At 38.8% G+C, this 26,203-nt stretch overlaps 1 protein-coding gene across 1 annotated transcript in view; it reads left to right on the plus strand.

Annotated features, from left to right (window-relative positions):
- LOC120543053 (NXPE family member 4-like) overlaps window positions 1-26,203 on the plus strand; it is a 177,267-nt gene that overhangs the window by 119,825 nt on the left and 31,239 nt on the right. Inside the window, exons 4-5 of the mRNA XM_039775896.1 lie at window positions 15,818-16,458; window positions 17,919-17,980. Coding sequence (XP_039631830.1) covers window positions 15,818-16,458; window positions 17,919-17,980 — 703 coding nt within the window. The remainder of the gene's footprint in view (window positions 1-15,817; window positions 16,459-17,918; window positions 17,981-26,203) is intronic.

Consider the following 26,203-nt stretch of genomic DNA (forward strand, 5'->3'; position numbering starts at 1 on the left):
TAATATTAATAATGAAGCAACAATAATATTTTCTGAATCCATTATTTTACCTGCTTCACATTCTCAGGGTGTTTCCAGTGTAAAATTGAGGTTATCTTTGATTTAACCATTGCCAGCCTGTTACAAACAATTTTCTAACCTAAATACAAAATCCTCTCCTGATGAAATTCACATTTCATTTCATTTAACAAAAATGTATTTTTCCTGAAAATATTGTAAGACGTCCTTTATAGGTTGAATGTTAATGTCAAGATCCTTAAAAAAGTTGAAGTATGTCATCTAAGTTTTAAATATATATCCTTGTGCCTCCTCCAGACCGCGAGGGGGCGTCCGTCCTGGTTATGTTGGGGGCCTCGGGTACAGGGTTTGGAAGCCCAGCCCTGTAGGGACCCGTGGCTACCGCCAGGCGGCGCCCGATGCTGGAATATCCCGTGTGGTCCCCGGCCGGGACGCCCAGGAGGACCAGAGGAGGGCTTGTGCTTCCTCCAGACCGCGAGGGGGCGATCACCCTGGTTGTATTGGGGGCCACAAGTAAAGGGTTTGGAAGCCCAACCCTGTAGGGGCCCGTGGCCACCGCCAGGCGGCGCCCAGGTGCCTGAGGAACCCTGGAGCCCAGCACTTCCACCACACCAGGAAGTGCTGGGGGGAAGACGACAGGGGACACCCGGACGGCTTCCGGATGCGCAGCCGGCACTTCCGCCACACTGGGGTGTGGCCAGGACTGATTGCTGGGAAGCAGCTGGAGCCCATCCGGGTTCCCATTTAAGGAACCGCCTCCCTCCAGTCAGCAGTGGATGTCGGGTGGAAGAGGACAGTGCCGGAGAGAGGACGGGAGGCGGCCAGGAGAAAGACAGTGGAACTGTGAGGACTGTGCTTTGGGGAATCGGTGCTGGAGGCACTGGGGTTGAAAGTGCACGTAATTATTGTAAATATCAGTGAAAATAAACAGTGTGTGGTGTAACTTATGATGTCCGTCTGTCTGTGTCCGGGCCAGAGTCCACAACCCAAAACTTCAGAAACAATGTCATTAACAAATGATTGAAAAACCTCTGGGGCATTTGCTAAACCACAGGGCTTTATCATATGTACATAGGAACCAATCAAAATATTAAACAAGGTTTTTTATTAGTCTCTTTCCCAGATTCTGTTTAAATTATATGCACCTTTCAATTGAATTTAATTCAGTAAGTTTTTGTATAATCTCCTTCACTGAGTTAATGCACAGAGTACTGTGACAGATTCTCTGGTAAAAGCAAGTATAGATTATAATTATTACTAAATACATAATTAGTACATATAAAGATAAAGATTTGTCAAAACACACAGAAAACAATGTGTAACTGTAAACAATGTAAAAACATAAATGTAAACCAACAACATCTGTCCATTAATTAATTGTTGAACCATGGTTAAAGCGAAATTCATAGACAAAGTCAGATATAGTCACAGTCCTGGGGCCTCATGTGTAACGCCATGCGTAGAATTCGCACTATAACATGGCGTAAGCACAAAAGCCGGAAATGTGCTTACGTACAGAAAAATCCAGATGCAGGAATCTGTGCGTACTCCAACTTCCACGTTCTTCCACTACATAAATCCCGATCAGCGTGAAAAGTAACGCTCGTGCACGCGCTTTATATAACGTCCCAACTCCTCCCAGAATTACGCCTCTTTGAATATGCAAATCAATATAAATTGCCCTTAAGCGCAGCATTCTGTGAAAAGACAATGGGAAAAGCATGGGGGAAAATATAAGAATTTCAGCGAATACCAAGTGGAGGCAAAGGAAAAACATACTATTTGTTTAATTAAACCGTGGTATAATCAACAAAAGGAAGATGATCGAGTGTCATAGCGTGTTGGAGAAACTTGAAAGCTCACGTTCACAAAATTGCACAGTGCCGGAAATAAAAAAGAAGTCACATATCAAAGTCACCGTGAAAAGGCGAGTTGTAGCCCACCGTCTGAGTGTCATATGAAAGCTTATTAGGGGTACAGAGAAAAAAAAAGGCAAACAGTGGGGAAAAAGCACGAAATGTCAACTTCAATCTCGACATTTCCACTTTAATCATGTAGTTTATTTTGTCATTAAAATAGAACATCATAAACTTCATCTTAAAATCGTTTAATTAAACAGTTTCTCAAATCACATCGTAATTAAAACATAGCACGTTAAATGCTTTGTTTTGTATGTGATCTTCTATGTGCTTTATGTGTGTGAATCACTAGGTGCTTCTTAAACCAGCTCTCTTCCTCTGACAGGACACAGAATCTATTACATTCATGATATTACAGCTCTCTGAATAACTAAAATACTGAGATGTATGCGTGATATTATTTTCATGATGATAGTTAAAGCATGTTATTAAAGTGCAGTGATTGTGTGCAACCTTCGATGAAATTATTTATTGCAGCAGTACTCATGGGTGGCTCTATGTCCAATAGAGAAAGTCCAATGTCATTATGGTATCTTATGCACGGTGAATGACCACATCCGTTGCGGACACTGCATAGCCGCCTCGTGCTCATGACACAAGCGTTTAACTTTTGTCAAAATTTGCCGCTGCGTTTTTAGCTGTGTCGTTATTTTCTCTTTCTGTTTTATATTCAATATATATTGGCATGGCCGCCCCTGCAGTCCTTGCTTTTCTTTCTCCAAGTAACAGATCCCCACACAATCAGCTCTGTAATAGACGTTAATCCATCTGTAAGCTTAGAGCGCCGATTCTTCAAAACGTTTAAGGAACATTGAAATATCTTCGTAGTACATGTTTAATTATTCTATCCTTCACGACACTCCCAGTGAAGAATATAGATTATTTAAATGAAGTTAAAGTTTTATCTGTATAATATAATACACATATTTTGCTGCATTTCATCTTAAAAATTATATCGTCATCATATGTAAATACGCGCTTTATAAAATGGCGCAGGTTGTGTAACATTATAACAGTAGTGTAAGTTTACAGTGAGGCAATTGTACTTATAAGTACTAACAGTTCTACAAGGAGCACTTGATTGAGTGTGTTTAAAGTTCTTGGGATAAAACTGTTTCTGAACTGCTAGGTCCGTACAGGAAAGGCTTTGAAACGTTTTGCCGTGGCTGAGACAGTGTGTTCTTGAAGCTGTATACCGATAATTCTCTTTCTGATCAGCTGCTGCTGTGATTCACACTCAGATACAGTGATATAAATACTCCGAGTGGTGCAGTGAGAGTAATATGGAAAAAGATGATCCGCTGTGGCAAGTCATAACGGGAGCAGCAGAAAGAAGAAGAAGAAGAAGGTGCAGTGAGAGTAACAATGCTAAAGCAGTTATGGTATTTGGAATACTATGGCTATTCCCTGGACCATTATATTGTTACAAGATAATTACAATCAGATGCGTTACACTAATAACCAATATGTGGTTAGTTTCAGTGTATTTATAAAGCCGCATCAGGAAAATAAGGTGTAACCACACAGGAACAGTAGCACTGCTTTGACGCTGGGTACCGCCAGTCTGCAAAACCGAGCGGAGAACTTGCGTACAATAAGGTATGAGGTACCGTCGAAAAGTGCGTGGCTTTACGCCAAGTGTAGGTTTTATACATCGCGATTTGAACATGGAAAAGTTCTTACGCAACATTTCTGTGCGTACACACCGTTTATACATGAGGCCCCTGGAGACTATCCCCTCCTGGGCTTTCTATAGTAGAGTCTGTGCTGGAAAGTCCATTCTGATGAGAGAATCTTTATATCCAATGATTGAGATGTTCCTTTATCTAAAATGACTTTTCCATAGGCAGGAGAACAGCTTGTCAATAGAGCAGTGGCACCAAGTGTCACATTAAGATACAGAGAATAGAGGAGAGTTAGTAATGCTTTTTAAATATTGTTTTACTTATATTTTTGACTAACAAACAAAGATGTAGTCCATCCATCCATCCATCATCCAACCTGCTCCATCCTAACTACAGGGTCACGGGGGTCTGCTGGAGCCAATCCCAGCCAACACAGGGTGAAAGGCAGGAAACAAACTCCTGGCAGGGCGGCAGCCCATCGCATAAAGATGTAATATACACAGCAAATCTGTAGCTTTAATCTATTCTAGACTAAAGTAGTGTGTCTTCAGCCTGGATTTAAAAGGTGAGAGGGAGCAGCTCAATAATTAACAGGAAGATCATTCCACAGCTTTGAGCTCTCTAACTAATAGCTTGACCTCCCACTGTAAATATTATTAATCTTTGGAATTACAAGGTCAGCATCATGAGTGTGGTATAGAAAGTCCGCATATCAGGTTCAAAAGGGCCATTTTTTAAATAATCACAGCGCTCGCGGCTTAGCGAGGGGGCATGGTGGTGTGTGGCTGTGCGGTTCTCGGGGAATGAGTGGTGTGGGCGTTTCTCGCCTAAATGCACATGTGGGAGACTGTCCACATCTGTGATTGTGCCCTGGAACTGCAGATTGCCACAGCTGCCATGCCCTCTTGATAAATAGAAGTGCGAGTCGGCTATGGGGAGAAGAAATGAAAGGAGGAAAGAACGGAGGTTGTAGGAGGAGCGAGAGCGAGCGATAGCGCACGCAGGCTCGCGACAGCTGAGCAGGGAGCCTGGGTGTTGGGCCAGCACCCAAGGAATAGTAGTAGTGGTCACTCCTGCTGAGTGATCATGGAGTGAGATTGACCGGAAGGCAGATGACTGTCCGCGGGAGTTGGGACTTGGGACGTGGTGTCCCCAGCATGAGAGCCGTGGTCGTAGGGGAATCCCAAGTCACTGTTCGTGGAGCCTACCGGAGCCAGGGATCGGTAAGGCGACTGACCAGCAGGAGAGTGGAGAGAAGGTCAGCTGCAGTTAGGGCGACTCCCCTATTGAGAAACCCAGATGGGAGGAGTAATGGAGCTGCCAGAGGAAGAAGACACCGGGCTTGTTGTTTTTTAAAAGAATGCTTCCTGCATTGTTTTTTAACCTCGTTGTTTGTTTTTAAGATTTTTCTAATGGATTTTAAACTCCACGTTTCACAACTGTTTTTATTGATTATTGGTTTAATGACTGTTTTGAATCACTCTACTTAATTTAATTTGAACTTTGTTTTTGCTGTTGTTGTTTTAATAAAAGCATTTGACACTTTTGCACCATCCCTTTGCTATGTTGTTGCCTAACTGCTAAGCTCATCGGTGAAATTACCGACGGTAACGGGTTCAAGAGCTCTCAGACAGAAGATGGGAGCATACAACGAACCCGCATAGTCACAATGAGATCTTAATGTGCGCTCTGGTTAGTAAGTAATGATGATATCAGATAAGTGAATGGGACATTAGCCATTTAAGGTTTTTTATGTTAAAAAGAGGATCTTGAAATTAGCCCTAAGTTTAACTGGGAGCCAGTGTAAGGTATGGTTTTGTACTTTCCGGTTCTTATAATAATTCTTGCAGAATCATTTTGACATTGTCCTGATGAAAGTCCTGAAAGCTGCATAAAGAACTATTTGAACAGTCGGTGAATAACACATTGCATTAGTCAATCCTACTAAAAATGAATAGTTTATTAGTAATTGGTGTATATGGAAAAGATTAATTTTTGATGGTTGACTTTCAGATAGTAACTTAATTTAACAAGGATGAAATAATGGAAGTGTGTTGTAGTGATAGTGTCACTTTTGCGCAATAAGAAGACCATGGTTCATATCCCCAGTGTTCACTGCATGGAGCTTGAATGTTCTCCCTGTGTCCATGTTGTTTTCCTCCCACAGTCTAAAGACATGCAGGTTAGATGAATTAGTATTGTTAAATGCCCCTTGTTTGTGAATGTGTTTAACCTGTGTTGGACTGGCTGTTTTGTCCAGGGGTTGTTACCTAAAGCTTTCCTGGATAGGCTTCTTTGTGATACTGCCCACTGGAGGAAGAATTGGATCTTTTTTATTTTTTTACTGTAATCCTGTTTAGACAGCAAAAATCAATACAAGAGTATGATCTTCCATATTGTTTCTTTACAGTGAAAATCCCAGCGCCAATAAGACTGTTGGATGACTTAATAAATAATCCTCTTGTATCTTACTGTTCCACATTAGAGTGTTCTGGCTTTGATAATGCATACAATGTATGTTACTGCTTAATGTAATCCTTTCCTTTTGGTAATGGCACATGCCTCTATTTCCTCCAAACAAATAGTCAGTGTAGATGTTGGCAGTGGAGCAGTAGAGGACGTGGGGGTAGTCCTAAGATAAAGCTGAGTGTCATCGGCATAGCAATGGAAAGATAGACCATGTCTGCTAATGACACTTCCAAGGGGGAGCATGTAAATGATGAAAAGGATGGGGCCCAACACAGAGCCCTGTGGAACACCACAGGTAACACTATGGGTGTGAGATTTTGCGCTGCCAAGAGCGACATACTCAGTTCTACCAGTCAAATAAGATGTAAACCAATTTTGAACATTTCCTGAAAGTCCAATGGTGTATTGCAGATGGTGAAGAAGAATATTATGATCAATTGTATCAAAAGCAGCTGTCAGGTCAAGGAGAATGAGTAAAGGAGAACCAGTATCTGCTGACATCAGAAGGTCATTAATGACCCTGACCAGGGCTGTTTCGGTGCTATGGCCAGGGCGAAAACCAGACTGAATTTTTTCAAACAGGTTATTCAGTTTGAGATGACCATGAAGTTGTACTGCAACTATTTTTTCCAGAACTTTAGAGAGAAATGGAAGATTAGAGATGGGTCTATAGTTAGACAGAACTTCAGGATCCAGGGTGGGTTTTTTCAGTAGAGGTCTGATGACAGTAGTTTTTAGTGCTGAAGTAATATGGCCAGCCAAAAGGGATTGGTTTATAATCCTGGTGATAAGTGGAGAAACAGCCGAAATGTTGGTCCTCAGCAAGGCTGAGGGAAAAGGGTCCGGGGAACTGGTAGACGGTTTCATTTTCCTGATGACGTCCTCCACCTCTTCCCGTGTGGCAACTGAGAAGGAGCAAAGGGGCTGGACAGTCTCAGGCAGCGGGCCGACAGTTGGGCGGAACTGAATATCCATGGTAGAGAGGTGTAAGCGGATGTTATAAACCTTTTGCTTGAAAAAATGAATATGCAAATTACACCTCTCATCAGTGGCCTCGGAATGAACACATGAAGGAGGTTTAAGACGATGATGTATAGTAGAAAAAAGTTTTTTTGGATCCCTGGAGCTATTTCTAATGATGGTAGAATAGAACCTGGAACGTGCAACCTTCAAAGCTTCTGCATACGCCCTCCTATGTTCCCTATAGGCCTGTTTCTGAACATTCAACCCAGAAGCCTTGAGCCGCTGCTCAAGGACATGCCCAGTCGCCTTCATTTTTCGCAGCTCGCTGGTGTACCATGGTGCTGAGCATTAAAATAAGACAGACCTAGATGTTAAAGGGGCGTGAAAATCCAGGAGACTGCTCAGAGACTGGTTGTAGAGATCCACAATGTAAGCAACAGAGCTGGAACTGGTAAGATCAGTAGAAAGAAGTTTAAGGTCCAGGGCCAAGGCATCCACATTTATGTTCTTCAAATTTCTAAAATGAATCTGCCGTTGTGGGTTGGTATGAGGGGAGAAAAAGGGTAGCTCCATTGACACTATTTTGTGGTCTGAAATACCAAGATCATAAACCTGTAAATTACTAATTAAAGCAGAGTTTGAAATAACCAAGTCAAGTGTATGACCCCTAGAATGTGTGGGGACATCAACATATTATCGTAAGTTGAGAGAATCTAACAACTCAAGAAAATCAACAGTGAGATAATCTTTAGGATTATCAACATGAATATTTATATCTCCCAGGATTATGATGTTGGCAGAGGTGGCGCATAGTGTTGTCAGAAGATCAGTCATTTCCTGAATAAAAGCAGAGTTGGGTTTTGGAGGTCGATAGATAAGAAGAACAGTCATGGGAAAAGGGGGCTTGCATTTAAATGCAATACACTAGCAGGAAGATATTACAGGTAACGAAATAGGGGACACCCCCAGGACTTGATGATAGATGATGGCTAGACCACCACCGCGCCCAGTGCTGCGAGTTGCCTCCAAATAACTTTAGCCAGATGGACACGCTTCATTTAAGGCAGAGTAAGACTCTTGACTGGTGCCAGGTTTCCGTCAGACACATGAAGTCAACTCCTTTCTCCCTGATGTGTTCTTCAGTCAGTATGGATTTATTGCTGATGGACAGAGAATTAAACAATTCAAATTTGACCAGTGATTGTGGAGTAAATCTCAGTACAGGTCTCAAAACATTAAAATCCACTCCACGCAGCTTGGAATCCACTCCACAAAATAAATCCAGCCGGGGATGTAAGGATCTTGCGGTATTTCTCACAATGGTTCGGGTGTTTCCCATGCTAGAGTGCAGAGATCTTGCGATACTTCTAATGTTGATAGTAGTTGAAACAACGGTGCTCTGATGGCGCATCACACGTGCGACAAGTGACCAAAAAGATGGACTGTTGGTAGCAGAGCACTTTTGCTGATTATAGAAAATGAACTTCCAACCAGAGTCTCTATGAATGTAATGAGGACGGTGAAGAAGTCCAAGTTCTTTAATGATGGGGATGTTAATTCCAGGAGTGGTTACAGGATTTAGTCGGAGAAGTTGTAAACTGCAATAGCTGAGCTCCATTCTAACCGAAGTGGGAGAAAAGGATGCCATCTAGACAGTGCCGCAAAATCCACAACAAACGGTAACAAAATTTTGATAATACTTGATAAAAATCCGTAGAATCCACAGCAAACAATAAAACAGTATGTCCAGGCAACAGGTGAATAGACAACAAAAACTTGATAAAAATGCGTAAAATCCACGACAAAACATAAAACAGAGCAGGAAAATTTTTGGAAAAGTACGAGACTTATTTACTAAAACTAAAAATAAAATAGTAAATTAGCAATATTAAACTCCGACTAAGACTCAGAGGGAGAAGTGGCGAACATTCAACGCCAACGTCCTCTCCCACCCGAGATTCAAGAGAAGGGAGAATGAATAATGAAGAACGTAGCTTTTTCTACATGTAAAGCATCTACTTGAACCTTTAAAGGAAGAGTGATTAAAATCAAGAAAACCAGGATCGATCAACTCTCCAATTGCCATGATTTTAGATTTATATTGCAGGGAGAATTTGTTTTCTTTAAATATTTTGACTAGGCCAGAATTAATGAAATTATCTGCCTGTTGCTCCTGAATCTGTTATCAATATTTCTTCTCCATTGACTAATATGGGAATCAATAGTACATTCTGAGTATTATGGCCTATCCCACCAAGTCTCAAAAAAAGCAGAATTCTATGCGCTATTTCTTTCTTTTTTTTTTTTAACAATGTCTTCTTATTGTTTGTACTTCCCACGATTTCCCTTTAATTGTTTCTATCTCTTTTGCTAGCAAAAGGAGAATACCAAACACATTGGTACACATATCAGACACAAGATTGTTCATTAGACTACGTAGGTCCTCTACTTTACCCTGTAAATTGTGAACATCACTAAAAACACATCACAATTCAGGGTCACTCGTTGTCGAGGTTCAAATTTCTATGCTCGCTCAAATGAAGAAAGAATATTTTTTGAAACAGAAGGACCAGAAAATGAGACTGATCACACCCCTATCAACCTTGAAGCTGTGTCATGGCATTGGACTCACAAAATGGCAGCACCTATAACAAAACAAGATTGCATTAAAATGGCACAAACTATTTTCAACAACGTTAAATACTTTTTAGGCAAAATTGAGAATCCTTATAGTCAAAGCCTTCATAAGGAATTAGATAGAGAAATACTTTATTAATCCCAAGGGGAAATTCACATAATCCAGTAGCAGTATACTGATACAAAAAACAATATTAAATTGAAGAGTAATAAATATGCATGTAAAAACAGACAATACCTTTGTATAATGTTAGCATTTACTCCCCCGAGTGGAACTGAAGAGTCGCATAGTGTGGGAGAGGAACAATCTCCTCAGTCTGTCAGTGGAGCAAGACAGTGACAAAAGTCTGTCACTGAAGCTAGTCCTCTGCCTGGAGATGACACTGTTAAGTGGATGCAGTGGATTCTTCATGATTGACAGGAGTTTGCTCAGTGACCGTCACTCTGCTACAGATGTTAAACTGTCCAGCTTTATTCCTACAATAGAGGGACTGGGGTGATACAAGATGTTTTCCAAAGCCTCGGGACTCTCCCTTGTTCCAGACTCAGGTTGAAGATGCGCTGTAGAGGACTCCCCAGTTCCAACGCACAGGCCTTCAGCAGTCGTGGCGATACACCATCTGGACCCACTGCTTTGCTAGCTCGAAGTCTCCTCAGCTCTCTGCTCACCTGTGCTGCTGTAATTGTGGGTGATGATGTCTCACCTATGCTGGTATCAGCAGAAGAATGGTTGGAGGATGAAGTACTCCGAGGTGAGAGTGGGTTAGGGTGGTCAAACCTGTTAAAGAAGTTGTTAATTTGGTTTGCTCTCTCCGCTTCTCTCTCGATGGTGGCACCCCGCTTCGAGCTGCAGCCAGTGATGATCTTCATCCCATCCCACACTTCCTTCATCCTGTTATTCTGCAATTTCTGCTCCAGCTTTCTCCTGTACTGCTTCTTCGCTGCCCTGAGCTGGACTCGGAGTTCCTTCTGCACGTGCTTGATTATTAAAAAGCAGAAGTTTTTTAGGAGAAAAAAAATAAGAACAAAACAAAATCATAACACTCAGATTGCTGTAAAATTATATCATATGTGCCAACATGGATACTTCATTATCAATCAGTAAGTTAAACTTATTCTCAGTATCAAAGTGCTGAGTATTGGTCATGGGTTTGAATTTGTCACTTAGGTGCTAAGGAAGTAAATTTAGATTTCTTAGGTTCCTGTTACCCACTCATTTAGTGGCCAAGCTGCTGATTTTACCCATACATTGACTACAGTGATGCTTGCAGAGACTGAAGCTCAATCGCAAATGACTAAATTGTCTAAACAAATCGAGTTAATCCAATTTTTGATTTGTTGTATGAAGGACCTGTCACAGCAAAAAAGCATCTTTAAATTGTGCTTTAAATTGTTTTTTTCTACTTATGATCATTGCTACCATATTTCTGAATGAAAATAATGCTAAAAGAAAGCAAAATAAAACTTGGGCATTTCTCTGTTTTCACAGAATGAACAGCTAATATTAAATGCATTTTTGTATATTGCCTCACCTAGGCTTATGTCTTTCAAGCAGTTTTCAGCATGTCTGCACTCTTACAATAGTTTGTCAATATCGCTTTACTAGGTTGTTTGGTTCCTCATTGACAAAGAAGCATTTCATTCCGGGAACAGTTCTATGCATATGAAATTTATTCACTGGGCTTTTTAAAAATTCATAAGTTACAACTTTTTTCCTAAGCATACATTTCAATATGAGGGTAAATCAAAATGTAAAAACAGTTTGGCTTGTGCAGATCAGTAAGATGTTTGGATACTGTAATACATTTATATGTTTAAGTTGTCACTGTGCTCTGTACAAAAAAAATACCTACTTCTCACATGTACAGCTAACACAATGCCAGATTTAGCACACAGGGGCTAATCCTTCAGAACTGCTAGGCAAGCATTAGAAGACAAGAAAAGAACAACTATGAAAATGGACATTGTACTATTTTTGTGTGACAGCAAATGTCATTGGATCTTCTTTTCCTTGTTTGGAAATGATTTACCTAAGTGGGGGGCATGATTTACCTAAGTGGGGGCCTGCACATGGAGAAAGGCTATAAAACCTTGGAGCATTGCCCGGCACACATTTGAAGCTGACGAATGGATGGGAGATGCTGTCATCCGATCCGGAAAATCCTTCCAATGCAGAGATGAAAATGGCAGATTTTGCGAAAGGTCTTCTCATGGCTTCCTGTCTGTGATGCCATGTAAACCGTCTTTAAAGAAAGCTTAGTAATTTCTCCTATGTGATTTCTTACCACCATGTCACTAAGGGAGGGGTATCACCTTTTATATTATATCTATATAGTTTCAGTTTATGTAACACGCTGCAATTACAAGAGAACTTATTCCAACCAGGGAGCTAGCGCCGCTTGCTGGATAGAGATACACATCTTTCGCAAACTTTACGCTACTCCAAGTCATCATGCACTATGAAATGTGGAGATCCATAGCTCAGTATCCAAATGTGCAACAACAGTGGACAACATTTTTCTTTTTTGATGAAGGCATTCTCTATGTTGATGTGGGCTTGTGTGCGCAATGTTGATGGTCAACGAGATCAAGTTTCATTGGTTACTTGCCCTTCCCTTGCTCTTCCCACTTTAAACTTTTTCCACCTATTCATAAACTTTTCATGCTGGTTTAATTTCCCTACTGAGCCAACGTCCTTTGGTGAATTGCATCAGGTTTCACTCATTCTGCCCAAAGAAATTCTGCTTACAGCATGTTGCTCAACAATGGTACAATGCTGCAGTGGAACACCCATATTCATTTGACCTTTGCTTCAACTAGACTAATGGCAGAGTGCCGCTCTGCACTGCATGTGTTTCAGCTCCTCATAAGCCATCGTGGAGATGTTGTTTGTTTATCAGCATCTGTCTATTGCGGGTACCACAAAATTTTCAAATTACCTTTACTTATTGATTTACTCTTGTATATAGTAGGCTATTTAGCAGAATACTAACAGATCCAGAAAACCTAAACTTAGCCTGTGTTATTGTATGCAGCAGGAATCCTTTTAAAATCATGAACCCACTGGCTTTTCACAAATCTGATATCATCTTTTCATTGTTATTTATGAAACATGTTACAGATTAAACCATTAAATGGATGTTTTTTTTATGTAACTACAGACAGATAAAGAGGTAATGCTGTCAACAGAAAGCTAACATACCATATGCTGTCCTTATTGTCTTAGTAGGTGTTTTTTTTGTTTAAATAGTGTAGCTTGTTCCATCACCAGGATCATATCCTATCCAATGCAAGTTAATCAGTTATTTTTTATTTGTATTTGGCTTGAGAATATTGTAGATCTCTTTATTTCTAGTTTACAAGTTTTATGTTGTAACCCAATGTTTACTAAGCTTTTTTATTCCTTTACTTGTATTTTACATGTCTTTTTTGTTGTAACCTAAAATTTTATAATAAACTATAATTTTATAATAATTTTTTTTTTAAAGATTAAAGAATATTTCTTGAACATGAACACAGTTCCAATGTAAATAAGAAAAACCTTTATACTTTGTTCTTCATGACTCTTTATCTACCAGGTTTTATTTATAATTGAAGATTTTGTGACAGCTGTGGCATTATACACTTACCTACATAAAATTGTAATTGCAAAAATCTCAAAACTGCCTTGACAGATTTAATTGAAATTTAGTTATGTTATACAAAAAATCACTTGATATGTGTTTTTAAAAAGAGGCTGCAGGAAAAAGAGACATGAACACATTGTAAAATAGAAAAAGAAATTTCAGTGAAACTCAATGAATATGCAAAGCTCAATGGTTAGCAACTGCTGTTTTTTGCTGTTGACTACTGACACTCTTAATTGCATACCAGTTCTCATTTTGGTTATCTGTAGACTGCCTTCGGTGTGGTATTGAGCACTGTGAAGCACTGTCCCACAAATGATGAGTTGGTATGGTTATTGAGTGCCATTAAGGACCAACATATAAATGATGAGTGTGTAAGGGGGTGTATTTGAGCACTGTGAAGCATGAACACAAAAATAATGACTAATGACAATCAAAATTTCAGAAAAAGAATTAGACAAACCAGACACAGTGACAGTCCTGAAGACCTCGGCCAACTCAATGATTCCAGTGCTGCTTTATCTGAGACATATTTTCTGAAGGCAGGTAAACAACTCGGCAGTAGAGCAGTGGAACCAAGTGCCACATGAGAATTCAAAGAAGAGAAACAGAATTGGGAAGGGTCAGAAAAAGTTTATAAATATCATATTACTTATATTTTATTTATTTACTAATTTACTAAATTATCATTATGTTTTCTAATGGTAGTTCCCAATGGAAACCTGTAAAGTGAAAACTGTACTGAGTCCTGCGGGACACCATGTATTACTTCTGTATATAAGGTGTGGAGGACTGCCGGCTTCCCATGCCGGTTCGCACCCCCAGGCCGCCAGGAGGAGCTCTCCCGACAGCAGGATTGTGCCCCGAGGTCCAGCAGGGCCTTATGGACTTTGTAGTGTTTATACACAACCCTGCTGGATACCTTGGGGACCACCAGGAGTCGCTGTGGGGGGGCTTATAGGCTCTGTGATGCCGTATGACCTGGGAGTACGTCACGGTCACGTGACAGGGGGAAATGTCGTGCTCCCGGGTTGAAGTAAAGGACTAATTGCCCTGACCCGGAAGGAATAAGGAACTGTCGACTGTTGGGACAGAAACACCTCCGGGTCAGGGGCTATAAAAGGGCGGTGCCTCGCTCCAGACAACAAGCTGTTCTGGGTGGGAGAGGAGCAAAGTGTCTGGGCGAGGAGGAGTAGTTTATAGTATTGTTGTGGTATTGCATTTAATAGATTAAATATATGAGTTGTGTGGGAGGTGCTTGGTGCACCGAAGAAAACAATAAAAGGTCTTGGACTTTTACCTGGTGTCTGGAGTCATACCTGAGGGTTCAAGGGAGCACTAGCGCCCCCTACTGCCACAAAGGATGGAATACTGTCAGCACATTTCTATACATGCTGGAATCAGTTTGATTCCAGTAAAAAGGTGAGTGGCTGCAACTTTTAATGAACACAGCTGAATAAATATTTCAATTCAAAAGAATACACTTTCCCATAAAAGTATGTTTTGCAATGAGCATCAACAAAATCAAGTCACTAGGAAAACTAGAAAAAAACAGGAATTGGTCTAATGCAGGAATATTTTACTCATGGACAATTAGGCATAGCAAGTTCAAAAGTAAGCAACTCCAGGGACATATTATTACTATTATTATTATTAGTCAGTCAGTGTCCAACCCGCTATAGTCTAACACAGGGTCACAGGGGTCTGCTGTAGCCAGTCCCAGTCAAAACAGGGTGCAAGGCAGGAAAAAATCCCAGGCAGGGGACACACACACTGGGACAATTTTAGGATTGCCAATGCACCTAACCTGCATGTCTTTGGACTGTGGGAGTAAACCGGAGAACTCAGATGAAACCCACGCAGACACAGGGAGAACATGCAAACTCCATGCAGGGAGGACCCGGGTCTTCTTACTGCGAGGCAGCAGTGATACCACTGCGCCACCATGCTGCCCTATTATTATTATTATTATTATTATTTGACTGATGCTTTTATCCAAGGCAGCTTGCAACATCTGAGATACAATTGGATTGTTTTTTCTAATTGGAGCACAAGCATGTGAAGTGATTTGCTCATGGTCTCACAGTGTCAGTAACAGGATTTAAGCTAATTAAAAACTGCTACTAATTCAAAACCTCAGGGTTTGAAATTTTAAGTCCAAAGCCTTAAGCAATACAGCACACTGCCTGCCAGATAATATTAGCCCTTCATAAAAAATATCTGTAAGTATTGTATACAGAAAAGCACTTAGTTAGTTACATAATACTCCTGATATAACTTCTTCTTCTTTTGGCTGCTCCCGTTAGGGGTTGCCACAGCAGATCACCTTTTTCCCTTGATATAACTGACTAAGCGATATTACTAACACCCATTTTCTTATGGAATTTAGAAGGAGATGTGGGTAACACTGCTAGTACAGTATACATATAAATTATATGTACATATTATAAAATAATTATCTTTATATACTACCTAATAATTATTTAACCACTTTAAAAGAGAAGTTTATGAAAATGAATGTACCAAACATATTTTCATTTTTAATATTTGGTTTCTGCAGAAAACAAGATCTACAGAAAAAACTGAAGGAGACATCCTCCAAGCACTACTAAAGTATATACCTCAAGTGAATTATACAGAGTTTGATCAAACATCCAATGCTAAGAAAAGCCGAGCCACATTGCTGCACCCAAAGCAAAACTATACCATCGGAGAGACTATCCGAATCCAAGTGGAAATTTGTGATCACAATGGAAATCTCAAGACTTATGGGGGAGACTTCATTTTGGCACGTATTCAATCTCCAGAACATAAGGCTGCTGCTTCAGGAGTTCTAAAGGACCTTAAAAATGGCATTTACCATATTGACTTCAAATTGTTTTGGCCCGGCCAAGTGGAAGTAGTGGTGCAGCTTGTGCATCCAAGTGAGGCAGTGACTGCCATATGGCGAGCCAAGCAGCTGGACTATGATAAAATCTCTTACACTGGCATATTCACAAACAATTCAGTACAGGAGAAAACAGAATGTTATTCTTACCTGATATCCAGTCAATCAGTTTGCCTCTATGTTGACGAGAGAGAAAAAGAGACTTATTCTTGTCTGAAGCCATTGACCCTTTCCTGTGAAACACTGACATTCTTCCAGTCAAGAAACAGTATAACATCCTACCTGACGAAAAATGAAAAAAAGTTATTGGACCAGTAAGTCCCTACTCATGTTTAAATTTCTTTCTGCTCTGACTAAAAAATAAAAAAAAAAAATCGTTATTTCTAATAGCTATATTATAGCAAAATATTACAATTACATTGTTCATTAAGTGTGAAAAACATCAATTAGGTTTGAAACAAGATCATTTATACCCAAAATGAAAAACAAATGCAAAACTAGATGAATGGTTCGACATTAACTGCTCTTTCAATGTACATTGGTATAATTTCTACTTAAAAGCACTTCTAAAGTGAGAGGGTTCTCATGGCTGGTTGAACTAATTAAATATCATTTAAATCTCCTTGTTCACCTTCAGAAAAATTCACTCCTCCACTTGTAGCCTTCACTTTCTTCCTCCATTTGAGCTTTTTATCAAAGCTAGGATTCCTGGTCTTTTGACCAACAGGGCTTTGAAGCCCTGCACCCTTACTAATTCCAAGTTAACTTCATGCATTTCTTTCAGCATCCTAGGTGATCTATACAGTAAAAGGCCTGGGACCATTGAAAAATAGCTCCACCAAGTGGCTACAGTTATTCCTCAAGTTCTAGTTTAGAGCTAATCCCCAGACAGGCCTGGAGGAGCGCAACAATAATGTGACGGGGCTTGACACAGCCATCTAACAACTTGGAGGTCTCCAAATAATTTATTAAGAGTTCCCTACTGCCCTGCACTAATTGAGGGCTTTGTAAAGTGCCTTGTCCATCTAGTAATGACAACTGTTGACTATAAATAGAGTTGCCACTAGCATTACGTTCACAAATTAATCAAAACTAATGACTAATCATGTATCTGGATATTATTTCAGTTTTCTTTCAAATAATACAATATTTTTGTAAAACACCGGAATTAATCATAAACCCAACTAATGGCAAAAGGACAGGTCCTGTAAGCATAAGGTTCTCAAATGGCAATAAGTAAGGCATATAGTGCAGGAGAGAAAGTGAGAAAGGTGTGCATTCTTACTCCATTAATTCTTACTAATATGAAACTATTTCTTTGTTTTCTGGAGTTTATAAGTCTTGATGACTTTTGAGTTTAACCTTTGTCATTACACCATTGTATTAGATTTGCTTCCTGAGTAATACTTGCCATCTTGTGGTTGTTGGTGATCATTCTAATTATTACCATTAATTGTACAATCAGATATGAAAAGAACCATGTTGCTAAAAATGTAGAAATATAAGTACTGTCTTAAGGTGTTATAGTGTGGAAAAGGTGCTGATGCATGTTTTGATCACCAGAGATTTGTCCATTAATAAATCCAGCAACCAGTGTCTGTAAGCATTACACAGAAGTATTGCAATCTTTAACGGATATTCTTTCAAATTAAAATTAAAACAACTTTCTATATAATGGAAGCACAGTGGAAAGTGAGAAGGACAAGTAAAAGACATTTGGTAGCATTATAAATATAATCTCATCAAAACTTTTTGTCTGTCTGTTTATTTCAAGGTCAAATATTGCTGTGACAATCCCTAATGACTTCCCTCCAATTTCAGTTTTTTCAATAAATAGTAAGTATTAATTGAAAACACAAATATAATTATAAGTAATTAAAATATTAAACATTCTATCTCAAAATATACAATTATATAATATAAAGCTGGTTGCATATTGATACTATCATGCTTTAGAAACATTGTGATTATGGTCCAGGACCCTTGCAAAGAGAAGTTACCAAAGATCTGATTATTTTAAATAGCACTTTCCACAGCAAGGCAATAAAAATGTTTTCATTTCAAAAGATCGGAACAGAACAGATTATAAGATTATCCAGGTATCTGATAAATGACAGGCTGATAATGAGAAATGGAGTGCAAGCAAATGTTCAGGCAGTAAGTTAAAAGTTAAAGAAAAGTGTAAAGCCACATAATTAAATTGACATCTGGAATTGATGTGAATTTGTACAGTATGTGCTTTTTACATATTATTTTATAACTATTATATACTGTAACTATTACTAGTCTTCTTCTTTTAGTTGCTCCTGTTAGGGGTCACCACAGTGGATTATCTTTTTCCATTTCTTCCTGTACTCTGCATCTTGTTCTGTTACACCCATCACCTGCATGTCCTGTCTTACCACATCCATAAATCTTCTCTTAGGCCTTCCTCTTTTTCTCTTGTCTGGCAGCTCTATCCTTAGCTATCCTTACCTATCCTCTCCGACTTTGTCTCCAAACCATCCAACCTAAGATGACCCTCTAATATACTCGTTTCTAGTCTTATCCATCCATAGTCTTATCACACCCAATACAAATCTTAGCATCTTTAACTCTGCCACCTCCAGCTCTGTCTCCTGCTTTCTGGTCATTGCCACTGTCTCCAACCCATATAACAAAGCTGGCCTCACTACCTGCCTATATTGCATCCCCCATCCCCACGCCCCCCACGTAATTGACTGCCTGCCCATATAAGGCCATCCTTCGCTCCGGTCTCTTTATTCCCTTCCTTGGTTCGCCACGGTATTCACGTCTCCCTGCTGATAACTGCAGTCTTTTTATTTAATCCACAGCTTCGCCACTGTTTTATTGTTTGTTTATTACAATTATAGTTATTGTTTAGGTATTTTAGACTTACTTTACATTGTTCAGGTACCCATTTCCTTTACGGCTCCAACCATACCCCCATTAACATGTCTATCGAGGTGATCACCATCGATCAAAGAACTGTCACTTACTGAGTGGTTTCCATGCCCGGAGATGGCACCTACCTTTTCCATTCTCTGTGTTACATATTGCACGGCCATATCAGGCTCAATCTTGATATCCGGAGGAACATTGTGTCTTATGTACTGAATGATTGGGACAGGTTCAAGGTGTGGACTGATGATGGTACAGGAGATAATTATACTACACAGGGGCACTATAAGAGTGAAATGCTTAAGCCCTTCACCTATGCTTCTGCAGGTGAGTTGATGGCTGCTGCTGAATTGTTTGGTTGTCGCTTTCAAGTGTACCAAAATGGCCAAATATTTTACACCTTTGGAGAACCGCCAATGCCTCTTAAACATCTTAGATTCACAGGTGATGATTTGAGTAGTGGACACTTTGATGTTTATGAATGTTTCAACTCTCAAAAGCTGGATGGAAGTTATCGATGAAGCCGGTAGTATGCTTACAATGCTTGATAGATGCCGAATGTCACTTCAACACAAGTCCTGCAAATACTAACGTAATTGAAACAAACCATGAAACTCAAACCGATTATGACAGCAGCAATCATTCAGTGTATTCTGTTCTCAAGACAATAATGACTCTATATAAACCACATCAATTTGATAATTCCAAAAGGGGTTTGATTTGAAGACTTTAAATAAAGAGTAGCAAATGTAACATGACCAATTGGGTTTACATATTCACTCCAAGGTACCCCAACAATGCTAAGAAGGGAAAGAAAATAGGAGAGACTTAATAAGTGAAACAAATTAAAGTACAGTTAAGAAGTAAAGGCAAAAATTGCAAATTGTGGTTGCTGAGAAACAATTGGGCAGGACTTCCATAATTTTCAACCATAGTAAATTTAACTACTCTTATAAAATTATTAAAAAACATAAATATTTGTCAATCACTGTTTATCATTTAGTATGAATATGCTTACAAAATCTAAAGATTAAGAATTTCTGAACACAATTTTCTACTTAGGAAATTAACAGCAAGAATTGCACATATTCAGAAAAATCTTATACAGACAGTAACGGATATAACAGTTAATCTACAACAACTTACATGAAGTAGCTGAAACAGCTTAAAGATAATGCACAGTGGTAGCCTACATTCATTACAGCAAAAGACGTAGGCACACATCTTGTAAAATTCAGCCTACAATCTTTGGTATTAATGTACACACACACAACAATTCTGTGAAACCAATTTGTACTCCAGTATCAGAGTCAAGTTTACTTTGCAAGATTTAGAATTAGCCCTATAGCACACTGTTAGTAAAAATGTCTGAGTAGAAAATTTGTCAGGTTTTCTTAGCAGGATTTTAATAAAAGAAAAGCAAAGTTTTATAGGAAAAGTATATCTTGAATAATTTTCTAAATGTTAATGACAGATCAAAAAACGTATTGGTCTAAATTTGCCACAGAAATGATTAGGCTTTTAGGCAAGTGTCTCCAATATCACATTAAGAAATATTGAGTCTTTATTCACTAAGTTTGGTTTTGAGCACCAACCTGTGTTTGTCAATGGTCAACTCTAAGTATTGGTGTCTGGATGTACTGTAGCTCCTTCTGAATTTCCATAAACCATGCATGTTGATTACTTCAGGTCATAAACATACTGTATGTATAGAGGTTTCAGAAAAAGTAATATAATTACTCACTTTTGACACAGAACTACATTTAACTGCAATATGGATTTTTTTAGAATGTTGTTTGACCTAAATGTGTCAAACCCTTCTTGAATATTTATGTGCTCTTTGCTATCCTGGTTCATACAACAGAATGAGATCCTTCCAATCTCCGAATCCACCTTTCACTAATGTAGATTTTCACAACCTGAAACTTCAAGTTCACCTGGAGAACCCAATAATACCAAGACAGAAAACCGATGTAGAAAGGATAATTTGCGTAGTATCGTTGACCCTTTAATGTGCAAACAATGGCCAGATTCATCGTAAGAAATTCAATTAATTTAAAATCTTTATTGCAACCTCCATGGAAAGTGTTTTTGCCTATATTTAAGTAGACCAGTAAAGGTAGAATAAGGAAACAAGGAGTGCAATACCACACTGGTGAAGCAGAGAGTGGTCGACTCCCAAAAAACTGAAAAGAAACATTTCAACAGAAGAATTTTCTATTATATAATAATGACCCAATAATAATGTGGTCTGTTCAGTCAAATGAAACAGTACTGCGGGTCTTCTACTAAGAGTGTTTTCACTATCTTTCTTTTTTGGGCCATTTACTAATGTAGGAGTTGGCAAGTACATTGTGATGGTTTTGGGAAGTGCAGAATGTGTATTAAGTGTAGATAATGAACATGAGTTATTAGGTAACTTAAGAACTATTCAGGAAATAAAGATTCAAGATTGTATATTTTCCGTGTAGAGTGAAATTAATTTAAACATGATAAATAATGGATGCTAAATGATAATAATAAAAACTTGAGTAAGTTAAAAAGTGTTAAACACAGTTTAATCAAACATATTCTGAGATTCACTTAAACTTTCACATACAGTATTGCATAAAATACTCAGAGTCATTTAAAGACAATGTGTGAAAATATGTTTTGTTGTTTGAAAAGATGAAGTAATTGATAAAAGCATGTATAAATGTACATATTTTGAGTTCAAACTGAAAATGATATGATTAAGACCAACAAAAAGTCTCCAGATTTGATATAAATGTGTCTACTACTTTCCCTTTGAATACTGACCAGACTCAAATGGAAGAAGGGGTCCTTAAGTAATTTTAAATTAAATTTAAAGTAAAAGTAGTCATATTCTCTAGGACATCTAGAAAGCTGGTGATGAGCATGGTCTTCCAGTCCAGGTAGTGTTCCATACTAAGATATGCTGTGCAAAAGTGGGATTAACCAACAAAAGGTAAACTGTGCTTTTTCTACAGAACCAATACTCTGAAAAGACTGCAAGGATAATCCCAGAAGATAATAATTAAAAAGTGTGCAAAACAACTAGCCTTAATAGGAAGTTATGGGTAGAAGAAATCAATTTTATTACGCATAGATACATTTTATATATTAGAAGTATGTTCTTATTGACTGACAAAAGAGCGGAAACATCTCTTTTAAATATGTAATACTGTGATGCCTTAACTACCATGAAGATATTTCAAATAAAAATATTTAGTGATTTGTGAAATAAAATAGAATGTAAATGTATGCATGATTACATAGCTGATGGAAAGTTTAGTTTTATTTTCTATAATCTAATGTTCTAATGAGACATTATAGACACTTTGTTAAAATTTTGAAGCCTAAGGTAGAAATGTATGTGTTGATTTAATTAAGTAAAATAATAGTTTAAAAAAAAATAGCTCGGATATGTATAAAGAAACTGTTTAGCTTTAACATTAAATGTTTAGAGATATTAATAGGTGTATTCTAAGATAATTTTAGAAAATTAGAACAATCTAGACGAGAACAGGCCATTCAGCCTAAAAAAGCTCAGCAAACCTATCCATTTAATTCTTCTAAAAACTAGAAGTCTGAAACTAAAAAATCTAGTTTTGAAAGTCTCTAAAGACTTACTGCTTAAAACACTACTCGGTAGCTTATTCCAAGTGTCTATAGTTCTCTATGGTAAAGAAAAACATCCTAATGTTTGTGTGAAATTTACCCTTAACAAATTTCCAACTGTGTCCCCATGTTCTTGATAAACTCATTTTAAAATAACAGCCTCAATCCACTGTACTCTTTCCATTCAGAATTTCAGAACTTCAATTATGTCACCTCTTAATCTTCTTTTGCTTAAACTGAAAAGGCTCAGCTCTTTTAATCTTTCTTCATAATTCATCCCCTGAGATCAGCCTAGTCACTCTTCTCTGGACATTTTCTAACGCTGCTATGTCCTTTTTGTAGCCTGGAGACCAAAACTGCACACAGTACTCCAGAGGAGGCCTCACCAGTATGTAATAAAGATTGAGCATAACCTCCTTGGGTTTGTACTCCACCAATCCTCCACTCCCAGACGCGTTGCCCACCTACCACCCAGCTCAGCTCACCGTCTGGGAGCTCCCACAGTCCTTTTATACTCCCTGACCCGGAAGTGTTCCTGGCCAACAGTCCACAAGTCCTTATTACTTCCGGGTCAGGATAAATAGTACTTTTTCTTCACCCCAGAAGCCCGTCGCTCTTCATGTGACGAACTTCTGGGTCATAGTGCACAAATGAGTCTACTGGCCTCCCGGCAGCGACTTCCAGTGGTCTCCAAGGTATCTAGCAGGGCTGCGCATAAAAACTACATAGTCCATGAGGCCCTGCTGGAATTCGGGACCAGTCCATGCTCTCGGGAGAGCTCCTCCTGGCGGCCTATGGGTGAGGGCCGGAATATGAATATATATATATATTAAAAATAGCAGTGACCCTAGCACTGACCCCTGTGGAACACCACTCTTAACATCAGCCAATTCTGATGAGGTTCCTAGCACCATCACCCTCTGCTTCCTTGTCTGAGCCAATTCTGCACCCATCTAAAAACATCAACCTGAGCTCCCACTTTTTTAAGTTTGATGCCCAACCTCTCATGTGGCACCTTATTAAATGCTTTCTGAATTCTGAATTTCTGCTGATCTAAGAGACCTTTGAAATAATTAAGGGACTTTATGTAGAAAAGTGATATAAAATATTTAACTAGTATCCTCCAAACCACTCTGCCTTCTCTTTTCTTTTGTTTTTCCTGTCTCGGGACATATAAACGTGTAAAATTAATGGGACTGGTCTTACTGATACCCTTTTGCTCTACATTCCCTCTAAGGGGGAATGATTGATTTTAAATTTAGGTTGATTTTAAATGAATTTTAGTTTACAGAGTTATTTTAATAACAGTAAAGGTTACGTGCCAATAGTTTGAACATTGTGTTTTTTTCCCTTGGTATACTGTATATAAAGATTGACTTTAATTTATATTATGATGATTTACTTGTTGTAATGGATATATTTTCCGTTGACTGAAGTCCACAACAATGGCCAAATTAGATACAACAATAGAGGAACATTTTTTATTGAGGGATCTGTTTTAAACAGAATGGATACAATGAATGGAACCATACACATTATGCTTATTATCTTCAGAATTCACTTTAATCATTAAAAGCAAATTTACAAAGAGACAAGTAGGTTCGCTTCCCGGGTCCTCCCTGTGTGGAGTTTTCATGTTCTCCCCATGTTGGAGTGGGTTGCCTCTAGGTGCTCTGGTTTCCTTCCACAGTCCAAAGACATAAAGGTTAGGTGCATTGGTGATTCTAAATTGTCCCTAGTGTGTGCTTGGTGTGTGTGTGTGTGTGTGTGTGTGTGCGCGCATGCCCTGCGATGGGCTGGCACACTGCCCGGGGTTTGTTTCCTGCCTTGTGCCCTGTGTTGGCTGGGATTGGCTCCAGCAGACCCCCTGTAGTTAGGATATAGCGGGTTGGATAATGGATGGATGGCCATCTATTCTAATTGTTAATGAATGAGTACCTATAGCAAAAGCAAAACTTTAGACCAGATACCACACAAATTACTAGTTTGACTGGTGCAAGAAACACTGCCCTCTCCTATAGGGTCTATCAATTCACCAATTATTGTTAGAATATTGCCATATTGTTAACTCATGAGAACACACTTAAGCCTTTTACCAGAAGGTGATTTACCTTTAACACAATTACTAACTAGAAGAGAGACCAAACCTCCATTTATTGCAATGTCATCAAGTTCCAGCATCATGTTATAGCTGTCTCCCAAGAAGAGAGGTAAGAAAGAGAATGGACATTCCTGAGGTGACCCAGGGCGAGGGAGATGTCATCCAGACCATGAATCAAGTAAACTTTGAGATGTAATCATAATGGGTGTGCCCTGTGGTCTTAACAGCAGGACAGGGCATGCTTTAACATCATAACAATTTTATTAGTTTGAAGTAATAGTTAATCTGAAACATTTAAATAAGCTGAACAATTCAATCTGTTGTCATAATAAAAGGATAAGTACATGGTTATTTATTAACCATTTCCTTTATTCTCGTTTTTATACTGTAGTTTTAAGTGGTTTGTGCAAACCTTTTTGCCCTTTTCCTCCTAGATTTGGTTATATTGCTCTATTACTGTGCTAATGCAAATATACATAAATCTTTAGACTATGGTAATAAATGTTATTGTTTAAGGAAACAAAAAAGGGGGACCAGTGAATTTGTGAATTATAACCTGTGTATTATAACTCATGAATTATAAAGGCAAGGAACTAATTCTAACCTTGATCTTTTACCTAGTTTTGCCATGGTCTTGGCTCTCAGCATGAGCATGTACAAAGTTACCCCTTGATAAATTGGGTCTTTATGGACTTTATGCATTCATCAGACTACAATAATTACCCTGTGCCCTATTTCTCCATGGAAAGGGCAGGACTGACTGTTCCCTTTTGACTGTTGCCTTCAATTTTTCTGGAGACCGGAATGAGATATTTGATAAACTTAACAGACATCTAACTTCTGATGAATTTGCATGGTATGAGTTTACCTGGTCTTCCGCTCCAGTGGCTCTTAACAGAACTTATTTAGTATGTGGGAAATATGCATATCTGTTGTTACCCAAGGGGTGGTGCGGCACTTGTTATTTGGCCTCTCTCTTTCTACATGTTAATGTTCATTCTGACTTTCTAGAGCCGCAGCCACTACATTACAAAAGCAAAAGAGCAAACAGAGTGATCATTTCTATTGACTAGAAGGGTGCACCAGTTCCCATACAGTTTGTTGCCAATGCCGCATATACTGCTTTGAGTCAAATGTCGGATGAAATGTCTGCTATTAGGACCATGGCTCTATGATATGATACTGGCATCTCAGTCTGTTCTGTAATGGAAACTTCATATTGCACCTATATTCCTGATATAAGAACCGACATTTCATCTTTAGCTTATTACATCCAAATGCAACTAAGTCCAATTCACCTGCATGTGAACTTAATCCTGATTCTGGTATAATGGACTGGTTGTCATATATTGGTTATGGAAAATGTTTCAAATCATACTTATTATTGTTGTGGGTATATGTGTTCTGCTTTTAACAACCTTAGGGGTTTGTTTATA

This window comes from Polypterus senegalus, chromosome 13, assembly GCF_016835505.1.
Source record: "Polypterus senegalus isolate Bchr_013 chromosome 13, ASM1683550v1, whole genome shotgun sequence".
Lineage (NCBI taxonomy): Eukaryota > Metazoa > Chordata > Cladistia > Polypteriformes > Polypteridae > Polypterus > Polypterus senegalus.